This window comes from Eublepharis macularius, chromosome 4 (assembly GCF_028583425.1).
Source record: "Eublepharis macularius isolate TG4126 chromosome 4, MPM_Emac_v1.0, whole genome shotgun sequence".
Classification (NCBI taxonomy): Eukaryota; Metazoa; Chordata; class Lepidosauria; order Squamata; family Eublepharidae; genus Eublepharis; species Eublepharis macularius.
Genome location: NC_072793.1, coordinates 165673264 through 165699275, shown reverse-complemented (window position 1 = coordinate 165699275; position 26012 = coordinate 165673264). Strand labels below are relative to the sequence as shown.

The 26012-nt window shown below is 44.4% G+C and overlaps 1 protein-coding gene across 1 annotated transcript in view; it reads right to left on the bottom strand.

Moving 5' to 3' along the window:
- Positions 1–18667, bottom strand: part of LOC129329363 (complement C4-A-like) — an 81242-nt gene extending 62575 nt beyond the window's left edge. The window contains exons 1-9 of the mRNA XM_054978901.1: positions 18583–18667; positions 14084–14276; positions 10681–10870; positions 9982–10052; positions 9789–9877; positions 7757–7839; positions 5859–5955; positions 3393–3498; positions 750–873 (exon numbers count right to left, since the gene is read on the bottom strand). Of these exons, the coding sequence (XP_054834876.1) occupies positions 750–873; positions 3393–3498; positions 5859–5955; positions 7757–7839; positions 9789–9877; positions 9982–10052; positions 10681–10870; positions 14084–14276; positions 18583–18659 (1030 nt within the window). The 5' untranslated portion in view covers positions 18660–18667. The remainder of the gene's footprint in view (positions 1–749; positions 874–3392; positions 3499–5858; positions 5956–7756; positions 7840–9788; positions 9878–9981; positions 10053–10680; positions 10871–14083; positions 14277–18582) is intronic.
- Between the last annotated feature and the right edge of the window lie 7345 nt (positions 18668–26012).

Sequence of the window (26012 nt, the reverse complement as noted above, 5' to 3'; positions counted from 1 at the left end):
GAGTTAAATATTGAAATAATCGTTCTTTTTATGATTAGAATTATTAATGAACTAATTTCTACGCATACCTTTCTCATCCTAATATACAGTGTGGGGATACTGATTTCTCAGCAATATATTTTTTCTACTTTTTAAATTTGCACCCTCTTAGCTCATCAGTAGTGACTATTTTCTTTCTCCACAATGCTATTAACCAGATAGATGAGGATTTTAAGAGAGGATGAAGAATCTTTATTGGCATCCAAAGCAGAGTAATACCCTTCTAAGTTAAGTGGTTTCGGTGGGCTTAGAAGAATAAAATTCTGCTTTAGACTGCACTGGGAATTGTCTAAAGCAGGTGGAAAATTATCTACTGTATTTTGTGAGCCAATTATGTTACAACAGTCTGTAATATGGCTACAAACCGTACTAAATTTTCATATTTGCTTCAAGTACATTCGATAACCACAAACAAAAAAGGGGACAGGTCCTCAATAAAAATGAGAAAAAAAGAACACATAAACAAAATACAAAATAAGTTGTCACAAAATCGATACAATTAATATCACCCATAAAACAAACACGTTGTAATAAATTGTCCATCAGCTAACCTCAGTTAAAAACTCTACTGCTGAAAATTAATGCAAATTTCACTAGGGCTCCAAAAAAGGAGAAACACATCAAGGAAAAACTAAACGCAAAAACATATGATTCCTTAGTGTAGAAACAATGTGAGGTCAGGAGAGAAGTATTCCCGTTTCTTGACTCACTTGCTGTCTCTATAACAGTGGCCGCAATGTAGAGTGTTGTTCCTATTAGGTCCTGTAGAGGGCGCCCCAGTTTCATCTCAAGTTGGCTGCGCTTTAGGGTCACTAAGGCATGGCCATCAACCACCTGATATAATTGAAATTAGGGTGGAGATGGAGGGAAATAAAAGTCAGTTTTATTGTTTGGACATTATGGTACATACATAACTTTCCTTGAGGCAGAGAGAAGGGACTAAATTTTTCACAGTCTGGGGAGTAAAACACTCATCAAAGGAAAAAAAAATATGTAGAGAAAGAAATCATGGAGAGATGAAACTGGAACTGTCCTTAATCTCATGTGTCAGATGTCAGGCTGCAGTGTGGTCAGAACGGGAAACGATATCGGTAGCAGCCAGCAACATCCTTATTTTAGATTTGCTTTGCAGTGTGGAATCCTCTGCTTTGCTTTTGAGATATTTGGTATAAGTGAGTGACTATTATCCCAATTGAGATCTCCAGGGGTTCTCACCTGGCTTGCAACATAGCCACAGGTCCCAAGGCCTCCCAGTATGCAAGCCCAGGCACAAGCAAAGGGGTCACCTCCACCCCACACACAAGCCCCTTCTGCACTGGGGACATAACTTTCCCTGAAGACAAGCCGAAAGGCATGGAATTGGCTTTTATGTGGCCATTTGCACCTCTCATCGAAGCAGAAATGAATCGCTAGCAAAGTTCCGTTCCTGCCTCCTCCTCTGTTGCCCCCAAGCATCTGTTTCTCCACCATGGGATAAAAAGAGAATCTAAAACTCAATTATTTCTTATACCCAGATATTTTGCCCCCTGTATATATTCTCACCAGTGCCAAAGCAAAAAGAATAAATAGGGAACTTTTCCCTGCCTACTTTCAAACTAGCGATTCATTGAGCCTGTGCTGGACTTAAATTTTTTTTTAAAAAAAAAAAGAACGAGAGGAGGGGAGAAGAATGGAAACGGGGGAGAGGGAGTGGCTGGCTAGATGAGATTAGCCAATCACAATGCAGTGGGTTAGCAGGGGGCAGGAGAGAGGGCGGAGGGTGGAACACCAAAGACAGAATAAAGAGTATGTGTGGAGAAACAGCCTATCTGAAAGCAGATTTTTTAAAAAAAGTTGGGGTATAAGCGCTCCCAGGAAAGCTGTGGAAAAGCCAGGGTGACTACTCATGGTAGCAAATCTGGTGCAGATGATCATGAAAAAAATGCTGCCGTATGGGAACTGAATGGGCAAAACTGACCCGTCCAGACTCGCTCCAGTGTGAACAAGGCAATTCACTCTAAAATGCAACCGCAGATTCTGGGTCACTATTCTCCCCTTCTGGACTCCTGAACTGCTTTGTTTTGTGTGTGAAGCACAAAGAGGGTAAATGAGAATTAGATGCTTACGGGGCAGGGTATGGCAAAGCCTCTGCTTGAAACTGGAATGAGTTCTGAATTTACTCTGTTTTCCAAGAGCCGCATGCAAAGTAGCTATGAGCTACCTTCCCTATCCTCTACTCCAAATTCTCACATCAGCTGAGTTTATATGTTATTTTTCATTTTAGCGTGTTTAACTACATGGCATTATGAACAGCTGGCTGCATTACACGGCAATTCCCCTCTTTATTCAGACACAGAATCAAATTTGCCTTTGAACTTTCCATGGCTTCTTTTCCCAGCTTCTCCTCCTCCTCCTCTCCACTAGCTTCACAACCCAGGGCTTTTTTTCTGGGAAAAGAAGTGGTGGAACTCAGTGGGTTGCCCTGGGAGAAAAGGGTCACATGGCTGGTGGCCCCGCCCCCTGATCTCCAGACAGAGGGGAGTTTAGATTGCCCTCCCGCACTGAGGGCAATCTCAACTCCCCTCTGTCTGGAGATCAGGGGGCGGGGCCACCAGCCATGTGACCCTTTTCAAGAGGTTCTGGAACTCCGTTCCCCCCGCGTTCCTGCTGAAAAAAAGCCCTGCTCACAACCCACCTGCAAGAGAGTAACGCATGCACCAACCCGGTTTGAGACCCCTTTGCTTGTGGCTTGGCAGAAGAAGGGAGGGGAGAGCCGATGTTGCTGGCCCATCTGCCCTTGCTCAGTTCAGAAAATGACCCTTGCCAAAAAATTAGCTGCTGGACAGAATTTTAAGAGATGAATAAGAGTCCAGCTCTTGAGCCTCTTTTCAGTTCTGGGGCTCAGTGAAAGAGAGCACTTGAGCATGTTCAGAGAACTGTACAGTGCAATCCCGAGAAGATTTACATCCCTTCCAAGTTCACTGAAATCAATGGGCTCAGGCAAAGATTGTGCTGCTTGGCCCACACCTGTCTGGAAAGAGAATGAAAATCTCCAGGCAGAGAATATAACTTCCTGTCAGACTTGACTTCCAATAGTTTAGGAACTAAGCAACTAATGGGTAAATTTAGGAAGACTCATTTTCAGACTTCCCTGAAAGGGATAGGATTGCCAGCAATCTAGAGAAAAAAATGTCCTGCCTTCTTAATTTACCAGGTGATGTTATTGCTTTCTATGACATGAAAAGCTTCAGCTACCCATTTCTACACATTAAGCCTATGTTAAAGGTACATGATGTTTTCCTCCAGGCCTATCAGAAATCCTAAATAGGGACACTGCAAGCAGGGAAGGTGCTGAGATACCTGCGTTCACCTACCAAAACTTGTTGCTCCAGTCCCGGGATGAGAGTTTTTTCCCCATTGTCATCTCTCACACCAAATCTCACATAAGCCACGCCATTGATACCCTTCCCGTAGAACAATCTGTTCAGGGAGAAACCCAGGGAGAATTCAAAGACTTATCTTCAGGATGAGGGGTTGATAAATTGTCGACATATTTCTGTCTCCCCTCATTTCTCACCACATGATTACCCCTCAGGAGAATCTGCATTTGTGGCAGATTGTGCTGCTTCTATCTAAACTACAGGTCTCTTCATTTCCCAGCAGGAGAAGAAGATTGTGTAGGCAGTACCAAGGACCAGGTGACCAAGTAGGGAAAGAAAACACTCCACAGCAGAGTGCCCAGAAATGGAAGTAGGACAATCTCTTACCATCTCTGGCACTTCATTCTTCCACAAAAGGGGGAAAGTGGGCCATCTAGTTGCCATAGAGGAAGATGGCATACCTGCATTAAATTCATCAGCACGCTATAGACATACATATAAAAAGAGGCTCTGTGGATGCCCTTTGAGCTCTATTTTTAATATATTTATCTATACATACCCTGAGTGATTTCTGCTATAAACAAATGGATTTATAGCATTTTAACAACAATAATAATAACAACATTTGTTTATATACCACCCTTCAGGACAACTTAATGCCCACTCAAAGTGGTTTACACAATGTGTTATATTAACGATATATTGTCGAAGGCTTTCACGGCCAGAGAACGATGGTTGTTGTGGATTTTCTGGGCTGTATCGCCGTGGTCTTGGCATTGTAGTTCCTGACGTTTCGCCAGCAGCTGTGACTGGCACCTTCAGAGGTGTAGCACCGAAAGACAGAGATCTCTCAGTGTCAAACTATGGAGAAGGTGTTAGCAGGTCATTTATATCTACTCAGGAAGGTGGGTTTGGGTTACAGGATGACGCAACCCAAACCCACCTTCCTGAGTAGATATAAATTACCTGCTAACATCTTCTCCACAGTTTGACACTGAGAGATCTCTGTCTTTCGGTGCTACACCTCTGAAGATGCCAGTCACAGCTGCTGTCGAAATATCAGGAACTACAATGTCAAGACCACGGCGATACAGCCCAGAAAATCCACAACAACCATGTTATATTAACCTCACAACAATCACCCTGTGGGGTGGGTGGGACTGAGAGAGCTCCAAGAAGCTATGACTGACCCAAGGTAGTCAATAAAGATGGCATAGAGGTGTGTGAAAAGAAATGAATGTTTCTGAAACAGATGAAAAGATATTTGAAACTTTATTGCCAAACAAGGAAAAACATCAATAGTGAAGAGCTGTGACTGACCCAAGGTCACCCAGCTGGCTTCAAGTGGAGGAGTGGGGAATCTCCAGATTAGAGTCCTACCGCTCTTAACCACTACACTAAACTGGTTTTAAATGAACCAGTTGAAGTTTACAATAAAAAGCACCCAAGGCAATTCACAACTAATACCCTATGAGCCAAACTGGATGTGTGAATTTTTAAAAAGTTGGGTCTAGCTTCCCTGCAGCCAAACAGCAACTGTAGGGAATGGCATTTAAAAAATAAAGAGGAACCCTTACAGGCTTGGAACTCCACTGTGGGGGCAGTAAGTGTTCCTCTCCCCGCCCCAGCCATTTTCCTGCAAGGAAACAGCACTGGGGGGGGGCGTTATTTCTCCATTTTTGGAAATAGCAACCCCAGTACTGTTCCCACATGGAAAATTGGCTTCGGAGGGAAGGCAAGTATTCTCTGGCAGTATTCCAAGCCTGTTTGGATTCTCCTTTATTTTTAAAAAGCCATTTCCCACAGCTGCTACCTGGCTGGGGGGGGGGGAACCACGCTGGGGTATAGAAATCCAGACCTAACTCTTTAAAAACATGCCCATCTAGTTTGGCTCTACATCAATCCATAAGCCACTAGGGTTCAAAAGCTGTTTACAGTGGCAGCTCTCCTTACTTGCCAGAGGCTCTCACCAGTTATTTTCATGCCGCCTCCTTTTCCATTTTTACTTTCTTCTCCTCAGGGGAAAACTGATATTAAGTTGCCTTGCAGTGGTATGTAATAGGAATGCTTGTCTAACTGTGAAATCCTAAACAGAGTTACTCCATTCTAAACCCTTTGATTTCAGCGGGCTTAGACTGGAGTAACTCTTCTTAGGATTTCCTGAAAGGCACAAACCCATTTACTGGGGGTGGAGGACCGTGGACTACTTGACCTCATTTGGCAATGTCACTCTGGTTATCACGAGGGATACAAAGATTAACTAGGTCAAAAATATACCACTTCTCTGCAGTCTGCTTTTAAACCCTCCTGACAATCTCGCCTCTCTTCTATGGAAATCTCCTCCTCACCCCTACATTAAAAAAATTATTTTATATATATATATATATATATATATATATATATATATATATATATATATATATATATATATATGAAATTGCATCTCTGAGTGCCACTTACTTAGCCTGAAGGTCAATTTGCAAATCAGAATCCCGCTGTCCTGAGAGGAGAATGTATTTCCGTTCTGGGATAATTGTCACCTCAAAATTCGGAAGCACTAATAGGAAGAAGATGAGAGGCATAAATTTAACAAGTACGGCTTGCCCTTCATTACCCTATGGCACTATCTGTGCCACTTTCCAATATTTTCTTGTATATGTGTGATTATATATTAAAAGCATCTCATATGGACCTATGTTTACTATCATCTTGTCATTTTTAATGTTAACAGTAAGAGTGAACCTAATCCTATATGATTAGCCGTTGACTTTAGCTTTTCCAGCCCTGCTGGATGAAACGGATCCAGAAACTATGTTTTTGAAGCCATAGGGTTCTGCTGGGAATTACTGAAAGTTTGTCTCAGGTGACCAAACGTGCTACACATTTCTAGTGAAATCCTAAACAGTTTTACACCTTTCTAAATCCACTGAAATCAACGGGCTTAGACTGGAATAACTCTGCTTAGGTTCCAAATGCTGCATAACTTGGGAAAGTGATTTGTGTAATTTTGGAATCACTTGCAATATGTAAATGGGTAAGAAAAGGGTAATTTACTCATCATTCTTTGGGATGGATCCAATCACAAAAGTACAGCAGATTCAATCAACAAAGCACAGAGTCCATATAAAGGTACAGTTGAACTAAATAACATGTCCAGCCTTTTCATATCTTAATTAGCTCAGTTGTACTTTCATATAATAAAACTTGATTTACATACCGCCCTTCAGGACAATTTAACACCCACTCAGAACAGTTTACAAAGTATAGTATTATTATCCCCACAACAGCTAACACCCTGTGAAGTGGGTGGGGCTGAGAGCCAAAACTCACGTTAAGAAATACCTAGGTTCAGCACGTGTTCTCTTACCTCAAGGTTTGCCGGGATCTGTAGGCGTCCTGGAAGCTTAAAGTTTAGCATTTACAGAGCAGCAGGAAGGGGAAGGGAAATACAGGCGTCTGTATTTCCCTCCCTGCTGCTCTGTAAATGCTAAACTTGTTCTCTTACCTCAAAGTTTGCTTGGATCTGTAGGCATCCTGGAAGCTTAAAGTTTAGCATTTACAGAGCAGCAGGAAGGGGAAGGGAAATACAGGCACCTGTATTTCCCTCCCTGCTGCTCTGTAAATGCTAAACTTTAAGCTTCCAGGACGCCTACAGATCCCGGCAAACCTTGAGGTAAGAGAACACGTGCTGAACCTAGGTATTTCTTAACGTGTGTTTTGGCTCTGTGAGAGCTCTGAGAGAGAGCCTGTGACTGACCCAAGGTCACCCAGCTGGCTTCAAGAGGAGGAGTAGGGGAATCAAACCTGGCTCTCCAAATTAGAGTCCTGCCGCTCTTAACTACTACACCAAACTGGCTCTATCATCTCTGTGCTTTTCTAATTAGATCTGTTTACTATGAGAGTGATCCTAGCTCTGCTCATCACCCTCTTCTCCCCATCAACTTCACCAATTCCTTCCCCACTGCTGCCTCCTCCTCCTCCTCCTCTTCTTGACCATCACAATCAAGGCTGATGGTGTGCATTGCACCTGCTACTGCAACTCAAAATGGTGCCCGAATGCCAGCTTCTTTGCTTCCCCTACCATCATTATACTGTCTGCAGGTAAGCTGGTACAGAGAGAGTAGGTTATAAAGTTTTTCTGCTAACCTGGGGGTTCACTAGGGTTTGCAAAATCCCCTACCCTAGTCATGGCTGGCCTGGTTCTTCTATCAGCACAGATTTTGCTATCAGTACAAAACCACAACTTTACAATTAGATATGGTGAATGCATCCCTAGGGGTAGACTGGATTTTGGCCTGTCATGCCTAGCCTGTCAGGTAAAAAAACCCCAAAACACCAAGATAACCCCCAGGACGTACCATATTTTTTCACCTCAAATTCTGCGGTCGTGTTGGAACTGTGTGTGTTGAGGAACTGGGCCATGATTCGCCAAATGCCAGGCCTGGAAAAGAGAAAGACAAAGACAGCAGGGCACATTTGAGCCAGAAAACAGAAAACTAGTTCTTCATGCCAAAGGGTGCTCTGGCTTTGTGCTGCTTAAACATAGGTGTACCCAGTTGCCAACTATGGTGAGCAATGTCCCAGGGAGGGGCTGTGGCTCAGTGGGGGAGTTTGCAGAAGATCCCAGGTTCAATCCCCGGCATTTCCAGTTAAAGGACCAGGTAGGAGATGATGTGAATGACCTCTTCCTGAAACCCTGGGGAGCTGCTGCCAGTCTGAGTAGGCAATACTGACATTGATGGACCAGTGCTCCGAATCAGTGTAAGGCCACTTCACGTGCCCAGGCTCCTGTTGCTGCCTGATGCAGCACTGAGAGCAACAATGTGTGTGTGTGTGTGTGTGTGTTGCAGGACACTGATGTCTGCACCTCCCCCCCACCCACCCCCACCCCCCGTGCTTCTGTGGGTTGCCCTACTCAAACAGCAAGCCTCCAAGGCTGCATGGAAGGGATATCAGCAACCTGGAGACAAAAAAGTCTTGCATCCTCAACAGAGGCTTAATACTATGCTATTTAGCAGGGGATGTTATTTGCCTCCATGCCATGAAAAGTTTCGGCTGCCTTTTCCTACATGTTAAGCCTCTACGAAAGGGGCAAGGCACTTTTTCTGTCTCCATGCAAGTTGGCACCCCTGGCTGCATAGCAGAGAAGACTTGAAACAAGAAAGATTTGTAACGAGTGGTGATAGATAGGGATCTATTGTTCAAAGGGAAAAAAATTATGTTTCCTAATGAGTTAGCATAAACCTTTCTGATCCTGCCGTTAGCTGGACTTAGTTGCCCAGCTCGCTTGTCAATCGGACCCCAACTTGCTGTGCAAAAATTACCAAGGTATAATGTTTATCGCTATGCTTTGAGAAGCGTAACCTACTAATTTCTGCATATCAAGAATCTATTTATATTCTGCTTAGTTGACAGCCATACTTGGAGTCCTCCTTTCATCTTATATTTTAGCCATAGACAACACAGAGTAATAAGTAGCTAGAGTGAGTCAAATTAAGCTATCTGTTGGATACTTTGGAGCTCAGGGATTTTAAATAAGCAGCACTCCGCCTAGGGTTGCCCACTTAGTTTTCCTAACAGTTTTTGCATACAGAAATACAGCAGGTGATGCTTTCCTTCTCATTGCATCATTGCTGCCCCTCCTGAAATTCTGCCGTGTGGGTATCAAAGCATAAGAGTCCTTAAAAAGGAAGGGGGACCATCCTATCCCCCAAGCTACATATGCAGTTAGGCAGAGATTCTCTTTTAGTACGTGAGAGACCAGGGCTTTTTTTCTGGGAAAAGAGGTGGCGGAACTCAGTGGGTTGCCCTCGGAGAAAACGGTCACATGGCTGGTGGCCCCGCCCCCTGATCTCCAGACAAAGGGGAGTTGAGATTGCCGGAGGTCAATCTCAACTCCCCTCTGTCTGGAGATCAGGGGGCGGGGCCACCAGCCATGTGACCATTTTCAAGAGGTTCCGGAACTCCGTTCCCCCGCGTTCCCCCTGAAAAAAAGCCCTGTGAGAGACCATTATTAAAGACAGCAAATCCAAACTGGCCTTCCTTTTCAGGAATTCCCACAGGCCAAGGTAGTGAACCAGCCTGCCTGACCCTCTCCCTTTCTGTAGTTACAACCTAGTTCTGCTGCCTTTAAAGAAAGTTAGTCTTGTATTGCCTCTTTTCCTACTGTTGTATATAGTTTAGGGGTTTTGTTTGCTCCTGAAGGGTTTTCTTCAGTATAGCCTGTTGTCCCATAAGGTAAATGGAGAAAGAGAAGGGAGATTTGCCCCATTCAGTTCTTTAGTATGCCGCAAAGGGGCTGGGTTAGCCTGAAACATCTGGAATCCTACTGCCCCAAGCAGCTACTTGTTGCTTCAGGCAAGCCCTGGTTACCCAGCTGGTAAAACTTACTCCGAGATATGAGGAATAGTCAGTTGATCTGTTATCACAAAATTCATTGCCACACGCTGATCTTTCCGGACCTGAAGACCTCGCGGGTTCTAATGGTGACAGAAAGATAGGAAAGAAGGATGTTTTTTTTAAACCTTCATAAAAATATCAAGTTTCCCATCCTGCTTTCTTCAGGCTACAACTTCCAAGTTACCTGCACAGTGATGATGACAGGTTCGGTGCTTGGCCTCAGTTTGTGGTCCAGAGCAAAGACTCGGAAATACACTGGAATAAAGGGATCAAAAATGGGTTGAGAACACAATAAGGGACACCCAGAGTGAGAGAAGGGCCGTTTCCAGATGGCTTACCTTCACGCGGGACGTCGCGCCTCGTTGCGGGGAAAATGCAAAATATCGCGTTTCCTCGCGTGAGTTTTGCGCGACGTCATGCAACATCGCACAAAACTCACACGAGGAAACGCGATATTTCACATTTTCCCCGCAACGAGGCGCAACGTCCCGCGTGAAGGTAAGCCATCTGGAAACGGCCTAGGATTACATTCTTTCTCTTTTTCTTTCTGCATGACAATATTTTTTTTCCTTTTGCAAACGCAGTTAATAGGAATGCATTTTCAAGGAAGTGAATATTGTGGGGAGAGAAAGGAGCTCCTTTTCTCTCTGAAAAAGCTACACTCAAGCTACTTTTACTCTTGCTGAGGGAAATTTATATGTATCTGCATTTTTTCCCCAGAGCAGGGTACAAGCGACGATGGATGACGCCAGAGTCCAACAGACACAATGGCTGCTTTTGAAGACTCCCTTTTGGCTAACACAGCCTGTGAAGTAAGAAGAACGACAATGCTAACAGAAAGTCAACTTTGTAAAAGTATTTTGAGGGGGACAGGTGGACTCACCCTTTTGCTGAGGGGTATAGATTGGCTTGTCTGTCTGTATGAACAGGTACCCACGGCGAGCACTCCAGCGCAAGTTGAGTGTTTGGATACCATTGGGACTGGGGAGCTGCGAGCTGCGGGCAACGAGTTGGATATAATGGTCCCTTCGCAGGGTAGACAAGCCACATTGGACAAAACTTTCATGAGTCACCTGAGAGAAGGAGAGAGGCAGGGAGAGAAGGAGACTCAGGGAAAAGGCCTAATTCACACACAAATGAAGTAAATCCTCCAGGAGAAAACTACTTCAGACTGCTGGTGAGAGTTCTCATAAAACAGAATGTTCCTTGTGGTAAGAAGGCAAATCTCTGCACAGAGAATACTAACTAAAATGCGATGATATCACTGGCAATGTCATTTCTGGTATGACATGTAAGTGACATCATCACATCGCCAGTGATGTTCTAGCATTCACCCTAAACTCTACGGTTTATCCATAGAGTTTTGTGTGAATCCTAGAGTGCCACTCAATCCATTGTCACTGCCAGCTTGTGCTGGAAGTAACATCATAGCATTTGGTGACACCACTTCACCTAATTTCCATAGCCACCCCCCCCATCTAGAGTGAGCCTGAATGAAAAAGCTGGCTGTATCCAGCCCATTATGTGATTTATCACCCCTTTCCTTACATCTATCAAATTGCCTGTATCAAAATTGATGGTGTGTTTGGCACTCCACATGCTGTTCCAAAGTTATGAAAATAATTCCCTGCCAGGGCTCCTTTCACCTTCGGAAAACAGCAAGTGTCGAGGAGGCAGGAGTCCTTCCTCCTCCCGTGCCACATTTCCAAGCTGAAAAGGGCTCCCTCTGATCTTTAAAGTGACTTGCACTGTGTAATCTGCCTTGCATCCCAGTGAGAAAGGAGGACATGTAAGCAAATAAATGAATCATTCCCTGGAGCTGTTGTGTGACTGCACGGAATGGGAGTTAGGTCCAGGGAACCCAGACACAACTTGCCCCAAAACTGTGATCTCTAGTTTGGCTCTTCTCTCATGCCGCTGGTTTCTACATTTTTCTTTCTGTTTCTTCAGCTCTCGTGTGTTCCATTTTTTGTTTATTATTCTCTTCCCCATACTCTATCTTGCACGGAAACATTTCCCCTTCTCTCCAAACATTATCCCCCCCACCCCACCCCCCACATATGCATTGTTGTTAAGGCTTTGTATCTTGAAGTGGCCCCCCCTCATGACTGCTTCTCCTCTCTGTTCCTGCCCCCTCCAACTTGGAAAACAACTTTGCTGAACTGCTTATAGATTTTTCACACCTATTTTTAATGACACATTTATGCATTGCTCCCTTTCCTTCACTATTGCTGATGTTTTTCCTTATTTGGCAATAAAGTTTCAAATATCTTTTAAATCTGTTTCAGAAACATTCATTTCTTTTTCACACATCTCTATGCCATCTTTATTGACTACCTTGGGTCAGTCACAGCTTCTTGGAGCTCTCTCAGCCCCATCTACCTTACAGGGTGATTGTTGTGGGAATAATAATAACATACTTTGTAAACCACTCTGAGTGGGCATTAAGTTGTCCTGAAGGGCGGTATATAAATCAAATATTATTACCCCTGCCTGCTAACAATAGCACTATTTTCTTCCTTTTGCTTTATATGCTGCTTCTTTTCAGCAGGGAGGCTTATATGTAGACAAATTACTAACAAAACTTAGCTGGGGTAACTTTGCACCCTGGCTATTTGAAAGAGCTGGAACTTTGTGCTCCTTTACTTAAAATGGGCTGGAGAACAAAGTTACTTTCATGAGAAAATCAATTTTTTCATGGAGTTAAGGAACTAAATAATAGTGATTCATTTTCCTTTTGAGACATCACACAACAGACTGCTAGTGATAATATCCTTGTTATGACCTTTACTTTTGGGGGGTAGATTTTTCTTTTAATCTCCCCCTTACACCCTCTGGGTAGTTTGCTGCCACCAGGAATATATTATTCCAAAATGTTTTATTTAAATTTTCCCTTTTGTAACGTGTTTAAGCGTCAGGCTCCTTCGTGGTTCTATGTGGCCCTGAGGATATGAATGGGATATAGCAATGACAGCTACACTGGGATATAACAAAACAAAATAAATGTTTATTTTTCAAGAAGCGTATTGGTTTCATAAAAGTAGTTGTTGGTTCTTAAAGTTACTTCATTTACTCTCATTCACACAGCTGGCCTCTCTTTCCCTGACTGAGTGTCCTTTCACAAACATGCTCAGTTCAGGTTCCACACAGGTTATATTTCTCTCATAGATACTTCAGTATACTCAGGCAGCACACAGCTAGCCTGCTTTCTTCTGACTGACACTTGCTCTCCACTCTCAGTCTAAACTGCATTAACTCTGCCCACCCTCTCAGTCATCAACCAGTCATATCACTCACTCATCCCTCTCTCACCCCCACTCTTCACCTAGCTCAAACCAAGCATTTAAAGACACAAGCACACATTTACTTGGAATCATTACAATCCTAAAGGGGAAAACTGACAGAGCCGCTGACTTCTGAGTTTTTGCAAGAAAAATGCACCTATGGCAAGAAGTTACTCCTGATATCCAACAGGAAAAGAGATTAATATGACTTTTTCATTCTTCCCTATGGACAACTCTTATATTACTCCTCATCCTTAGAAACTTTTCTCTCACAAAGTCAAACGCAGTTGTGTCTTTTTTTCAGACTAACACTCAAATTCAGTGTTCAACTGTCTACTAAACACCAATCCCTTCCCCACAATAACAACAACAGCAACATTCGATTTATATACCACCATTCAGAACAACTTAACATTCACTCAGAGCAATTTACAACGTTTGTTATTATCATCCCCACAACAATCCCCCTGTGAGGCTGAGAGAGCTTCTGGGGGCAGGGGATCCCCCGTTCCCACCCTCCGTCCCCTGCCTCTACTCACCTGGCTGGCAAGAGAGGAAAGGTGGGGGACAGGCCTTCTGGGCATGCTTCCAGGGCAGCTGATGACCTCACCTCTGAGAGTGACATCATCGCACACCCCTGAGAGTTCTCCTGCGCTTCTCAGTGAGGCAATTTTAGCCTCAAATTGGTCAAATCAGGCCCGTTTGGGGCCCAAATTGGCCCACCGAGAAGCGTGTGCATACTCCCACACTTACACAATGATATCACTTCCCAGAATCCTCCCCATTACCTGGGAAGCCCTCCCCATTACTTCCACATGTTATTGGGAAAGAGCATAGAGAGGCATTCTGCACACAATCAGAGAGACAATTACTTTTTTATTACTGGATAATATTCTGGGGTCAGGAAGTGCCTGAACAGAAGGTATCCACAGGATGCAGAGATGCTCTTCCCCAGGGGACAGAAACAGAAACTCCTTCTCTAAGGAAAGTGGTGCCTCCTACCTTCAGGGTAACTCTTTCCAGGAAGCTGCTGGGCTTTAGGTTGAACGGCACCTCCCTAGAGCATTTCACCTTCTCGTCATTCTCATTCTGGAAATAGACCATGCCTGAGAGCCCAGAGGTGGCTCCCTCAACCTGAAGCACGACTCCCACCTCTGCCCCGATGGGCACTACACTGGGGGCGACCATCAGCAACCTGCATCATGGACAGAAACATGATTCTTTTAGACCCAGAGGGGCAACCACCACCCCAGTTTGAAATTAGTAGGCATTTTGCATGCTTGGGTGGAACAATTTGTTTTGAAACGGGAAAAAATGGTTCTTCTGGGGCAGTAGAAACAAAATGTTGTATCTTCACGTGGGCTCAAGAAATTACTAAAAGACTTGTTATCTAATTCTAACAATGTTACCTGGAAATGCCTTTCTTTGGCCACAGGAGTTACTATGTCTTTTACAGTGCCAGAGTTACACCCCTCTAAACCCATTAGCATCAATGGACTAAGAAGGGCTTTACTCCATTTAGAACTGCACTGCTAATGGTTTGAGATAGGTGGACTGTTTCTGTACACAGGTATTCCCTTCAGCTCATGTTCCTTTGAGCACGGAGTTGTCTATTCAAAGCTTGACACTTTCAATATTACTGGCACAATTTTTTCCTAGGTCAAAACTGGATACACTTGCACACTGAAAAAGGATGAGAGGAGACATGATAGAGGCTTATAAAGTTATGCACAGAGTGGAGAAAGTGGCTAGAGGGAGCTTTTTCTCCCTCTCCCATAAGACTAGAACACGGGGCACCCAATGAAATGGTTGGAAAATAGATTCAGGACAGACAAAAGGAAACATTTATTTATGCAACCAGTAATTAAATTGTGGAATTCGCTACCAGTGGATGAAGTGATGTCCACAAGCATACATAGCTTTAAAAAGGGGGCAGTCAGATACATGGAGAAGAGGTCCATTAAAGGTTATTAGCTATGCTAACTGAAGGAAGCTTCAATGTATAAAGGCAACACAACATAAATATCTGTACTAATGTAACCCTTGTCCACTAGAGGAAGATAAAGAATTGGGGTATTCCTTATAAGAAAAAAAAAGCGCAATTTTCCCTGACAAACTGGAGGGAGAAGTACTCTTACCTCAGAAGCACTCCTTTCTACGAACTCTCTATTCATGTTATAGACTCCTGTGAAGAACAGAAGGTATCCCAACGCAGAGCACAGCTAAAAGTTGGTGCATTTCAAGGGACTGGCTAGAAGATGTCAGAAAAACTGAGACCTGGGTCTGCTTGAGTAAAACAGGCCTGTTTTGTTACATGTTTGTTGTTGTATATGCTTTATTATTGTATTGTTCCAAATAAGATGTTTTCTTTTTCCAAGTTTGTTCATCGTCTTTTATAACTGAAAATGTCACAAGGTGGGATCACACTGTCATAGACATGAACTCCTCAGATTACATATATCTATTTATTTGATGTTGTTCCTTGAACAAAACAGGTTACATTAGGAGGCAACAGCAGGAGAGGGCCTTGGTCTCTATGCTCAGTTTGTTTGGCTCTCCATGGCAACTGCTTGAATGCTTGTGATGGCCCATTTAATATTGCTTCCTTGAATCCCACCCCCTTCTTTGCCCAGTCAATCAAGGAGTAGTTTTAAGTGGGCAGCCATGTTGATCTTTAGTAGAACAGCAGGATTTGAGTCCAGAGGCACCTTAGAGATTAGAGATGGGCATGAACTGAAATACGAACCAAAATTAAGCATGAACCAGGCCGGTTCGTGGTTTGTGAACCGTGGTTCGTCAGATCCTATTTCTGATGAACCACCACGAACTTTAGGCTGGTTCGTTTTTTGGTACGTGACTGCAGACAGCCTCATGCCAATCAATCAGTTTCCTAGGCAACAGGGGATGGACTTCCTGCAGACCTTCTGCTGACCTGGAAGTGATGATTTTTTACCCCGGATGTGACATTTTCATGAACCAAACGAACCAGTTTGCGAACCAGGGGCAGGTTCGTGAAAGTTCGAGGTTCGTGAAATTTGACGAACCATGAACCACATGGTTCGGGTTTTTTTCCGGTTCATGCCCATCTCTATTAGAGACCACCACCAAGATTTTCAGGGTGTAAGCTTTCAAGGCCCTGACCTGGATAGCCCAGGCAAGCCCGATCTCATCAGATCTTGGAAGCTAAGCAGGGCTGGCAGCTAATCAGGGTCAGCCTTGGTTAGTAATTGGATGGGAGACCTCCAACAATCACCAAGGTTGCAGAGGCAGGCAGTAGAAAACCATCTGTTAGTCTCTTGCTATGAAAACCCCACCGGGGTAGCCATAAGTCAACTATGGCTTGACAGCACTCTACACCACCAAGCTTTCAAGAGTCACTCAGCACTCCCTTCTTGACTGAAGAAGGGAGTTCTGCCTCTCGAAAGCTTACACCCTGAAAATCTTATTCGTGGTCTCTAAGGTGCCACAGGACTCAAATCAGGGATCAGTTGACGCTCCTAGGATTCCCCTTTGTCTTCTTATGGTCTGTCAGGGACACTTAGTATATAGGATTATCAATAACCTGGAGGGAAAAAATGTTCATTGTGTATATAATACTGTTCTCTTTTGCATAGTATTCCTATTCTGTAATCTGCTTTGAGACTGCTTTGAGACAGACCGGCCATAAATGGAATAAACAAACCGTTAAAAACACAAACTGAGGAATTGATTCATTAGTTAAAATGGACAAACTCTCCAAGCAGATTTATACATGAAAAAACTCTTTGGTTTCATTTGCACAAAAACTGATTTTATGTATTAATGCATATCCAGACTTTATTAATAAAAATAGAGCTAGTTTTCTGGAATAATGTAAGAGTGGAATGACTGGAAGTATGAGTTATTTCCCAGCGTTATGTGTATGAATTGATGTATTGTCGAAGGCTTTCACGGCTGGAGAATGATGGTTGTTGTTGGTTTTCCGGGCTGTATTGCCGTGGTCTTGGCATTGTAGTTCCTGACGTTTCGCCAGCAGCTGTGGCTGGCATCTTCAGAGGTGTAGCACCAAAAGACAGAGATCTCTCAGTGTCACAGTGTGGGACCACCATTAGCACAGTGTGGGACCACCATTAGCACAGTGTGGGACCACCATTAGCACCACACTGTGACACTGAGAGATCTCTGTCTTTTGGTGCTACACTTCTGAAGATGCCAGCCACAGCTGCTGGCGAAACGTCAGGAACTACAATGCCAAGACCACGGCAATACAGCCCGGAAAACCCACAACAACCATGTGTATGAATTGTTTTCATAAGAATAAAAAGAATTAAGAAGGAAAAAGCTAAGCTTAAAAAAAGTTAAGCAGGAAAATGCTAAGCTCTGTAATGTTTGACATTAAGGAAAGGCTAAAACACCTGAGGCTTCTTAGTTTTAATTTAGATATAAGAGGAAGGGGCATGACAGAGCCTGCATGGCACAATGGTTAGAGTGCCAGACAAGGACGGGGAAGATCCAGGTTCATATTTTCACTCAGCAGTGAAGTTCAACAGGTGATGCTGGGTCAGTTACAATCCATCAGCCTCTCCTACTTTGTATAGTTGTTGTGAGGATAAAATAGAGGAGGAGAAAGCCACGTATGCTGCCCTGAGCTCATCAGGTGCAGGGGACGAAAAAAATGTGACAGTGGTAATGTGACACTGAGATTTATACCACTATAAACAAAAGGGAGACAAGGAAAAAAAATGTCTTCCTTCTTTCATAATTAATACTTCAAACAATGGCTCAGCAAGGCAATGGTTACGTACCGTTCCAAACATAAACCAATAAATTATTTTTCCCCCATTACAGATTGTTCCCATCCCTTTATTTATTTATTTTTAAACCAAACAGATTTTAGTGGATGATCTTAAAATTTCCACCCTTTTGCAATACAGATATTGGCTGCAGTCAGTAAAAACAGTCCTATTCTCTGACCTCATTGCCTAATCATACACCATTAGCACAATCTTTTAATAAACATTTTGGAATTTCCAGTGTTACATAACCCAATACCTTTTTAAAAGAAATATTATTTTGGTAGAAGGAGAATCTTGGTTTTGGCTAATCCCACTGTATGTGCACAAGAATCCCACATAATACTCTCCAGATTCTCCAGCACAAATCTTGGGCTAGACCCAACACTTCATCGCAACACGAATAAGCAAATGCAAAGTCACATGCTAAAATAACTTAAAGCGTGATGACACATGCATGTTACAACAAGTGAGTCAGTATTACCTAAAATGACTATGATATAAATATATATAGGCATACACACAACACACTTCACACAATTAAACCAACAATAAGTAAGTTGCAGAATTTACAGTACACTCTTAAACAGAGTTATATCTTTCTAAGACATCTTTCTTTACTGGCGGAACTTTACTCTTGCAGCTATTAAAGGCACTAGAGTCCTGCCACAAAAAAGAGAGAAAGCAGCGGGTTAGTCCTCCTCCCCTACATAATATCCCCGTTTTCACCTTGGAGCTTGTTGGCTCAGGGCTACTAAAGCCCCCATCCATGCTAGCCAGAGAGGCAACCACTTTCCAGACGACATCTCTGAGGTGCATTGATCCAGGGCAGACTTCTCTTCTAGTCTGTTACTTAGAGGGGATGTTGCAATTCATTTCCACTTTGGGGGGAAGGGGGGGTGGAAGATTTGCATGCTGTGATAATGGGGAAAAACCTTTGCCTTCAGCTTGGAGGTGGAGTCAGATATTTTGGGAAGCTTTTAGGAGAAACAGAAACTGTGCCTGCCTGTGGCATACTGATACGGTCCCACCGAGAAAGATCTATAAGAAAGAGACTACCCATTCTTCTGTGAGCATGAAAATTCTTATTTCACTGCAAGGCCTGCAATCTACTTTTCCTCCTTCTTTAACAGACTGAATAGGTGTTGCCTAGAATTTAGAGATTCACAACGCAATTCCAAGCAGAGTTACATGAAAAGCTTCATCTCCCCATGTCCACATATTAAGGCTCTATTAAAGGGGCAGAACATTTTTCCCTTGCAGGTTCTTGGTAACCCTAGCTAACACACCTGTGGAAAAAATGTCCCATTCCTTTTTCAGAGTCTTAATGAGCAGCAGAATCTTATTGTGGAATGGAGGGAAATATCATCCCTTGGTAAACAACTTCCTTTTAAACCTCCATTAATGGGCAGAGCAATTTTCTCTAGACCTGTTGGAAACCTGGCTTTTGGGATTGCCAACAGCCTGGAAGGGGAAAAAGCCTTGTCCCTTTAACTGAGGCTTAATGGAATGTTATTGATTTTCGTTCCATGACAACATTCAGCAGCCCTGGCATTTTTGCACATCAAGTCTCTGTTAAAGGGACAGGACTACTTTCTTCAGGCCTCCCAGCTAAACAGAAATTATGGAACAGGTCTTTTGCCATAGAAGCGCAGATGCTACCGGAATGGCCCACTGTAACGGCAGCCGAAGTTGGAAATCTTATCGCTTCCTTAGCTTCAGGAAAATCTCCAGGGGAAGATCTGATCCCAGCAGACCTGATAAAAACATTTTCCAGCTGGCGGTCCCCGATACTTGCAAAACTGCTTTCCCACTTGAACAACACAGGTGTTTTTCCAGCAGGATGGAAGACTAGCATAGTGGTCCCACTCCCTATCTACAAAAAGGGAGATAAGTCAGACCCAAACAACTACCGGCCTATTAGCCTTTTAGATGCAGTCTCCAAATTATACGGTAAATATCTTCTCCAAAAATTGGAGGATTGGATAAGGGACAACAACATACTACACCCCAATCAAGCAGGCTTCGGAAGAGGCCATTGCGCGACAGATCACTATTGAACACTTCTCCAGCTGGCTTATGCAAGTATGAATGGCCGAACCAAAGCCTTATATGTGGCATTCGTTGATCTGGCTACAGCTTTCAATTCGATAGATAGGGGAAGGCTCTGAGAGAAGCTTGCACAAACATAGATAAGAGACTGTTGCTACTTATACACGAGCTATATTCAGATACATTCACAAGAATCAGGGTCGGTAGATCAGGTTCCCTAACTAAGGAAATCCCAACAGAGAAGGGAGTAAAACAAGGGTGTGTCCTAGCCCCTCTACTCTTTAACAAAACTATCGGGACCAAAATTTGTTGTGCTGACCTTAGGCCACCAGAAAGTGTCAGTATTGTTATACGCTGATGATGTGGTCCTAATTTCTCTAACTAGCATTGGATTAAAGAGACTGCTAGACCATCTGGGTGAATACTGTGAAGAGGAACAATTAACAATTAATTACACAGAAACAAAGCAATGCTATTTAGTAAGAGACCAAAAAAGTGTCATTGGAGTATATAAGACACCCCAATCGAATAGTGTAGGACCTACAATTATCTAGGTCTAACTTTTAGTGAGACCCTGAAATGGGATACCCATATAAAGCTTATAAAAGCCTCAGCACTCAAGACAATAGGAGCAATAATGAGATTCTACTACTCTAAGGGTGGTTTCTTGATAGCACTGGCCATAAAGCTTTTTGTTTCTAAAGTCATTACTCATTTACTGTATGGAATTGAGATCTGGGGGTGGAAGCAGGGCCGGTGTACCCATTGAGGTCAGGTAGGCGGTTGCCTCAGGGCGCAGGGCACCAGAGGGGGCACCAGAGGAGGCGCTGGGGGTGGGAGCGCGTGCCACGGAGCTGCAGCCTCCCAGCCCTCCCACACCGTGCTGCTGCCACCACCAGCGCACACACACGGCCGGGCGCAGCAGCTGCGGGCAGGCGTCTGGGGCGGTGCAGGGCAACTGAGCGGAAGAGCTGGGAGGCCACCCACACACTGTCCCAGCCGCCCGCCGCAGCAATTGGGCCGGCTCGCAGCAATTGGGCATGCGCCCGTGATGACATCACACTTAGCACTTTGGAAATAATTCAAAAAATTTTCATGAGACATGTTCTAGCTCTACCAAAAGGGAGACCAGCAGCCTTGCTACAGGCATAACTCGGTCTCCCTTCGATCAGAGCACGTGCCCATTTAGCCATTCTCAAATTGCCAAAAAAATGCCAACTAACGGACCCTGGTTCCTTCAGTAATATGAGTTATTTGAGCTATCATCAGCTGCAAAACAAGGATAAAACCCGGTCGGCCTTCCTTAATGGCATTGCATCTCGATATACCATCCCAGATGAATTACTCCAACCTTTGGGAAGCAATGTTGACTTAAAGGAATGGGTATACAAAGAGGATGCCCTAATTGACAATTTGTTAATCAGTAAAACAAAATTCGCTCCACAGTATAAAACCATAGTATAAAACCTCCCCGCCACCTCGTTCGCCTGCCTGTGTTGGGGCGAGGAGCTCCTCAACCCCGACATTGGCAAGGCAAACAGAGCGCCCGGCGGGGAGGTTGCAGGGTTAAGCCTGCAGCCTCCCCGCTGCCTCGTTCGCCCACTGCTGACGGGGCCGAGGAGTTTCCTGGCCCCGACAGCGGTGCCCGCACTCAGCTGCTCATTGGGGAAGCCCCTGATGAGCAGCTGATTCAGGGCTTTAAATGCTCCTTTCCCTGCTGCTCGCAGCGGTAAGGAAACGGGCATTTAAACCCGAAGCTTCCCAAAGCATTATGAATGCTTTGGGAAGCTTTGCTTCGGGATTTCCAAATTGGAGCCAGTTTTGGAAATCCCGAAGCTTTCTGGATCGGGTCCAATGTGGGTATTTTACCCAAATCAGATTCCTGAAGCACGCACCCCTATCCCCAGCCAGGAACAGAGGTGAGGCATCCCCTGCAGATTTCTGTAGCAGGAGGCAAGAATTGGCAAAAATCAACACTCCACACTTCCATTAACAGAAATTTTATGTGGGCAATATTTGGCCAACAGAAAGGTATTGTCTCAAACCTTGTGTTTATTATTTTATGAGACTAATATCACATTTTTTGCCAACACACTTTAATCTGTGTATTTAAGATGTTTTATGGTTTTTAATTGTATATACTGTGAAATCTGATTTTAAACTTGGTTGTAATCCACCCTGAGCCTGCTAATGCGAGGAGGGTGGAATATAAATCGAATTAAATAAATAAATAAATAAATAAATAAGCTGCAGTCCAAGCTCTGCTCCTGACCTGAGTTCGATCCTGGCAGAAGCCAGCTTCAGGTAGCCGGCTCAAGGTTGACTCAGCCTTCCATCCTTCTGAGGTCGGTAAAATGAGTACCCAGTTTCCTGGGGGTAAAGTGTAGATGACTGAGGAAGGCAATGGCAAACCATCCCATAAAAAGTCTGCTGAGAAAACATTGTGATGTGACGTCTCCCCATGGGTCAGTAATGACTTGGTGCTTGCACAGGGGACTACCTTTACCTGTTTACTTTTTGCAGTAAAGTTCTTTTTTTCTGGAAAACTTTTTTTTCCTGGAAAAAAATGATGAGTTATCTAGGAACACATGAAACCACCTGGAGGAATTTCATCTTGAAATCCAAATTAACGTCTCAGAGGAATAGATTTCCATGGCCATTTCCTCACGTCCCAGCGTAGCACTAAACTCACAGGCCAAGAGCATCTTCCTAGCGTGATTTCTGACGTCATTGTACCATGGCACAATGACATCAGAAATTGCGCCAGGTCCGTGAGTTTAGCGCTATGCCAGGACGTGTGGAAACGGCCCATGTGAAACTTACACCTGCTCTTTCACATTTTGTCTGGTCTTGTTTACACTGTCATGTGGTTTTACAGTAATTGTTTCCCACATCAGTTATAGTACTTCACTTGGAGTTACACTGCATTCCATCAGTTATATAGTTTCTATAATGGATAAGTTCATGAATTTTATACATATGGAATGAGTTGTGGCTCAGTGGTAAAGCTTCTGCTTGGCATGCAGACGGTCCCAGTTTCAATTTCTGGTATCCCCAGTTAAAAAGGACTAGGCAGTGGGTAATGTGAAAGTAGGCTTGCCAGGTCCCCTGGATCCCTGACTGGGGGGACTGGGGGCTCAGGGGAGGCACATGGATCAGGGGTAGTTATCTTGAGTGCTTTGTGCACACACTTCTAAGCACTTCCTTGTCATGCCAGGAATGACATCATTCCAAGTGTGACAAGGAAGTGCTCCGCAGCACACGGGAGGATGCTGTAGGGCTCCTGGGCCCATTCCCTGCACCTTTCCTCCCACCAGCCAGATGAGTGGTGGCGGAGGACAGAGGCTAGGAGTGGAGGCTCCCCTGGGCAATAGGATCCCCTTGTGGACCTTTCCCTGAGAAGCTGCTATCAGTCTGAGTATATGGTACTGACCTTCATAGTCCAAAAGATTTAGGGCCAAACTAGATGTTACTTTTATCACATGACATCACAGATTTTCATGTTCCCCACACCCACACAGCAGCTGTGGGGAACTGCTTCTTCCGAAAAAGGAGGAGGGGCCAAACAGACTTGAAACAGCACTGTGGGGGGGGGTCCTGCCTTCCCCCAACCAGTTTTCCCATCAAAAGCCACACTTTTGATGCTCCATGTACACAGATACTGCACAACATGGTTGTTGAGAAAACTGCTTGGGGAGAGGCAGAAATCATTCCTCCACTCACAGTGCTGAGCCCATTTGGACTCTCCTTTTTTAAGAGAAGCAGTTCTGCATAGCTGTGCTATTGCTTTGGGGAGTATGTGAAAACACGATTTCATGTGAAAAGGTAACATCTAGTTTGGTCCCTGCTGTGCAATCCTTATAATACTTCCCTGGTAGTAAGTCCTACTGAATAAAATTGGACTGTAGACTCACTTAGGATTGCTCCTTTAGTCTAAGCCAGTGTCACGTATTCATATATGTTTTATTCACATTCACACTGCATAATGGGTTTTGTAGTTTTAAAGTATTTGAAGAACAGTTTTCACAGGTAGCATGAAAAGCAGTAAGTTGGTGCTTGAATCAATGTGGAACAAACGAAAAATGAGGAGTCTGCTTTCCAAATATAGTGCCTTGGCAGTGAATATAAATTTCATTATAGATGCAATCTGTGGGGAGCACTATGCAGACAGGAAAATCCCTTTACAGGGATTTACATGTGGTTCCTTATTTTTCGCGTGGCTCGGCAATGGATCAAGCTGCATAGGAATGTTGTAGAAGGTGGGGCTGGCAGCAGTCAGAGATTATATAGCTAATGGATATCCTGTTTCAGAATTTGGAACTACAGCAAATTGGGTTTCTTCCAGTTCTATGACTCAAAGATAAACTGAAGACGTAGATAAACAGGATGTGCTCCAGAAGTGACCGGCAACACTACTAAAGAAACATCGTTTGAGAAAGGCTTGGAACTGTACAGGGGCAGACAGGGATAATAAATAGAAAGCAGTGAGGATGGCAGGACAGATGATCACCTCTGTTTAGGTTACTGAAATATCAAAAGGAAAATTTGGAGGGGAGATCTATCAACAGGCAGTACAACTTGCCAAACAGGAAAGCTCTGGGCAGGCCCTTTGGTAAGGGGGGATAGGGGAACTGTTTCAGCCCTCACACATAGAAACAAGCCCCATGATGAACTTTGACATATACGTTGCTTCCATAAGCAGCTCATGAGCCATTTCCCCACACATTTTTTTAAAAATTGTCTTATTATGTTATCCCCATTCACCCTTGAAGAAAGGGGGGAGAGAAAAGAGCAGGCTGCTGCCACCACTTACACCTACCCTATCTGGAGGTTGGGAAGCTGGCTTCCATTTCCAGTGGTGGCTCCTACCCAATTCACACGGGGTGAGGCAGCGGCCCCCTCATGTTGTACTTTTGGCCAAGGCCCCAGAAGCTTTAAGGCCCCCCCCCTGTGTTATTACACATGACAGTGTAGTGCTTCCACTAGGGTTGCCAGGTCCCCTTACCCTCCAGGCAGGAGGTGGGAGGCCTGACACTTACCTTAGTCTTGTCGTCGTGTGTGCTCCCGGGGCTATGTGATGACGTCACTTCTGGGATGTGATGTCATCGCACAGACCATGTGCCGCCTTGGGAGTGCTCCTGCACTCTGCAGCAGGCAGATTTAGGTCTGCTTGGGGCCAAATCAGGACCCAAACGGGCAGTGGGGTAATTTTAGCCCATTTTAGGCTGAATTGGGCCCGTTTTGGCAACCTGGGAGTGCGCCCCAGATGGTGCATTCCCCTGCATTTCCCACTGCTGGCCAGGTAAGTGGAGGCAAGGAGTGGAGAGTAGAGATGGGCGCGAACAGAAAAAAAATGAACATGATGTTCATTGTTTGTTGCCATCCACGAACAGGGACTCACAAACAACCATGAACATGGGCCTGTTCACGAATATGTTCATGGTTGGCTGTTCGTGGGGCCAGCAGGCTCTCCTCCAGCCATCATCCAAGTCAAGATCCCTACTGCACCACTCCCAGAAACCTGACCTGAGCAGGCACCAGAAAAGGTACCAATAATAAATAATAGCTTGGCCCAGAGCCTGGCAGCAGCCCTGGAACTTGAAGGGGTAGATCCCTATCCCACCACACACAAAGAAAATTCAAGCTCCAATGCACTCTCTCTATCAAAATGCCAACAGCAACTCTCTCCCTCGCCACTGTCTGCAAACTAAGCCAGAGCTGGGAGCCCCCCTCCCCCCTGGTCTTTGGTCCCTTGTTGTAACAAATTTGGAGCTCCACACTTGAAAGGAAGACCTGCCTATCAAGCTAAATTGGGCTTAGATTGGGGTTTCCAGGGCAACAGCAGGAGTTCAGACAGAGTTCAGACAATCCCTGCCTAAGTTGCCAAGGGAATTGATTGCAGGTGCCAGACTGTCTGGCTTGATGAACAGCAACGAACAGCAACGAACGAGGCTTGCAACAACCACCTGTTCATTTAGAATGGGGCCTCACGAACAGCTTGTTCACGAACAGCAGATTGGGCTGTTCTTGGGTTTTTTTAGTTCGTATTGCTGTTCGTGCCCATCTCTAGTGGAGAGTGGGAATGGAGGAATCCCCCGCCCCCAGTA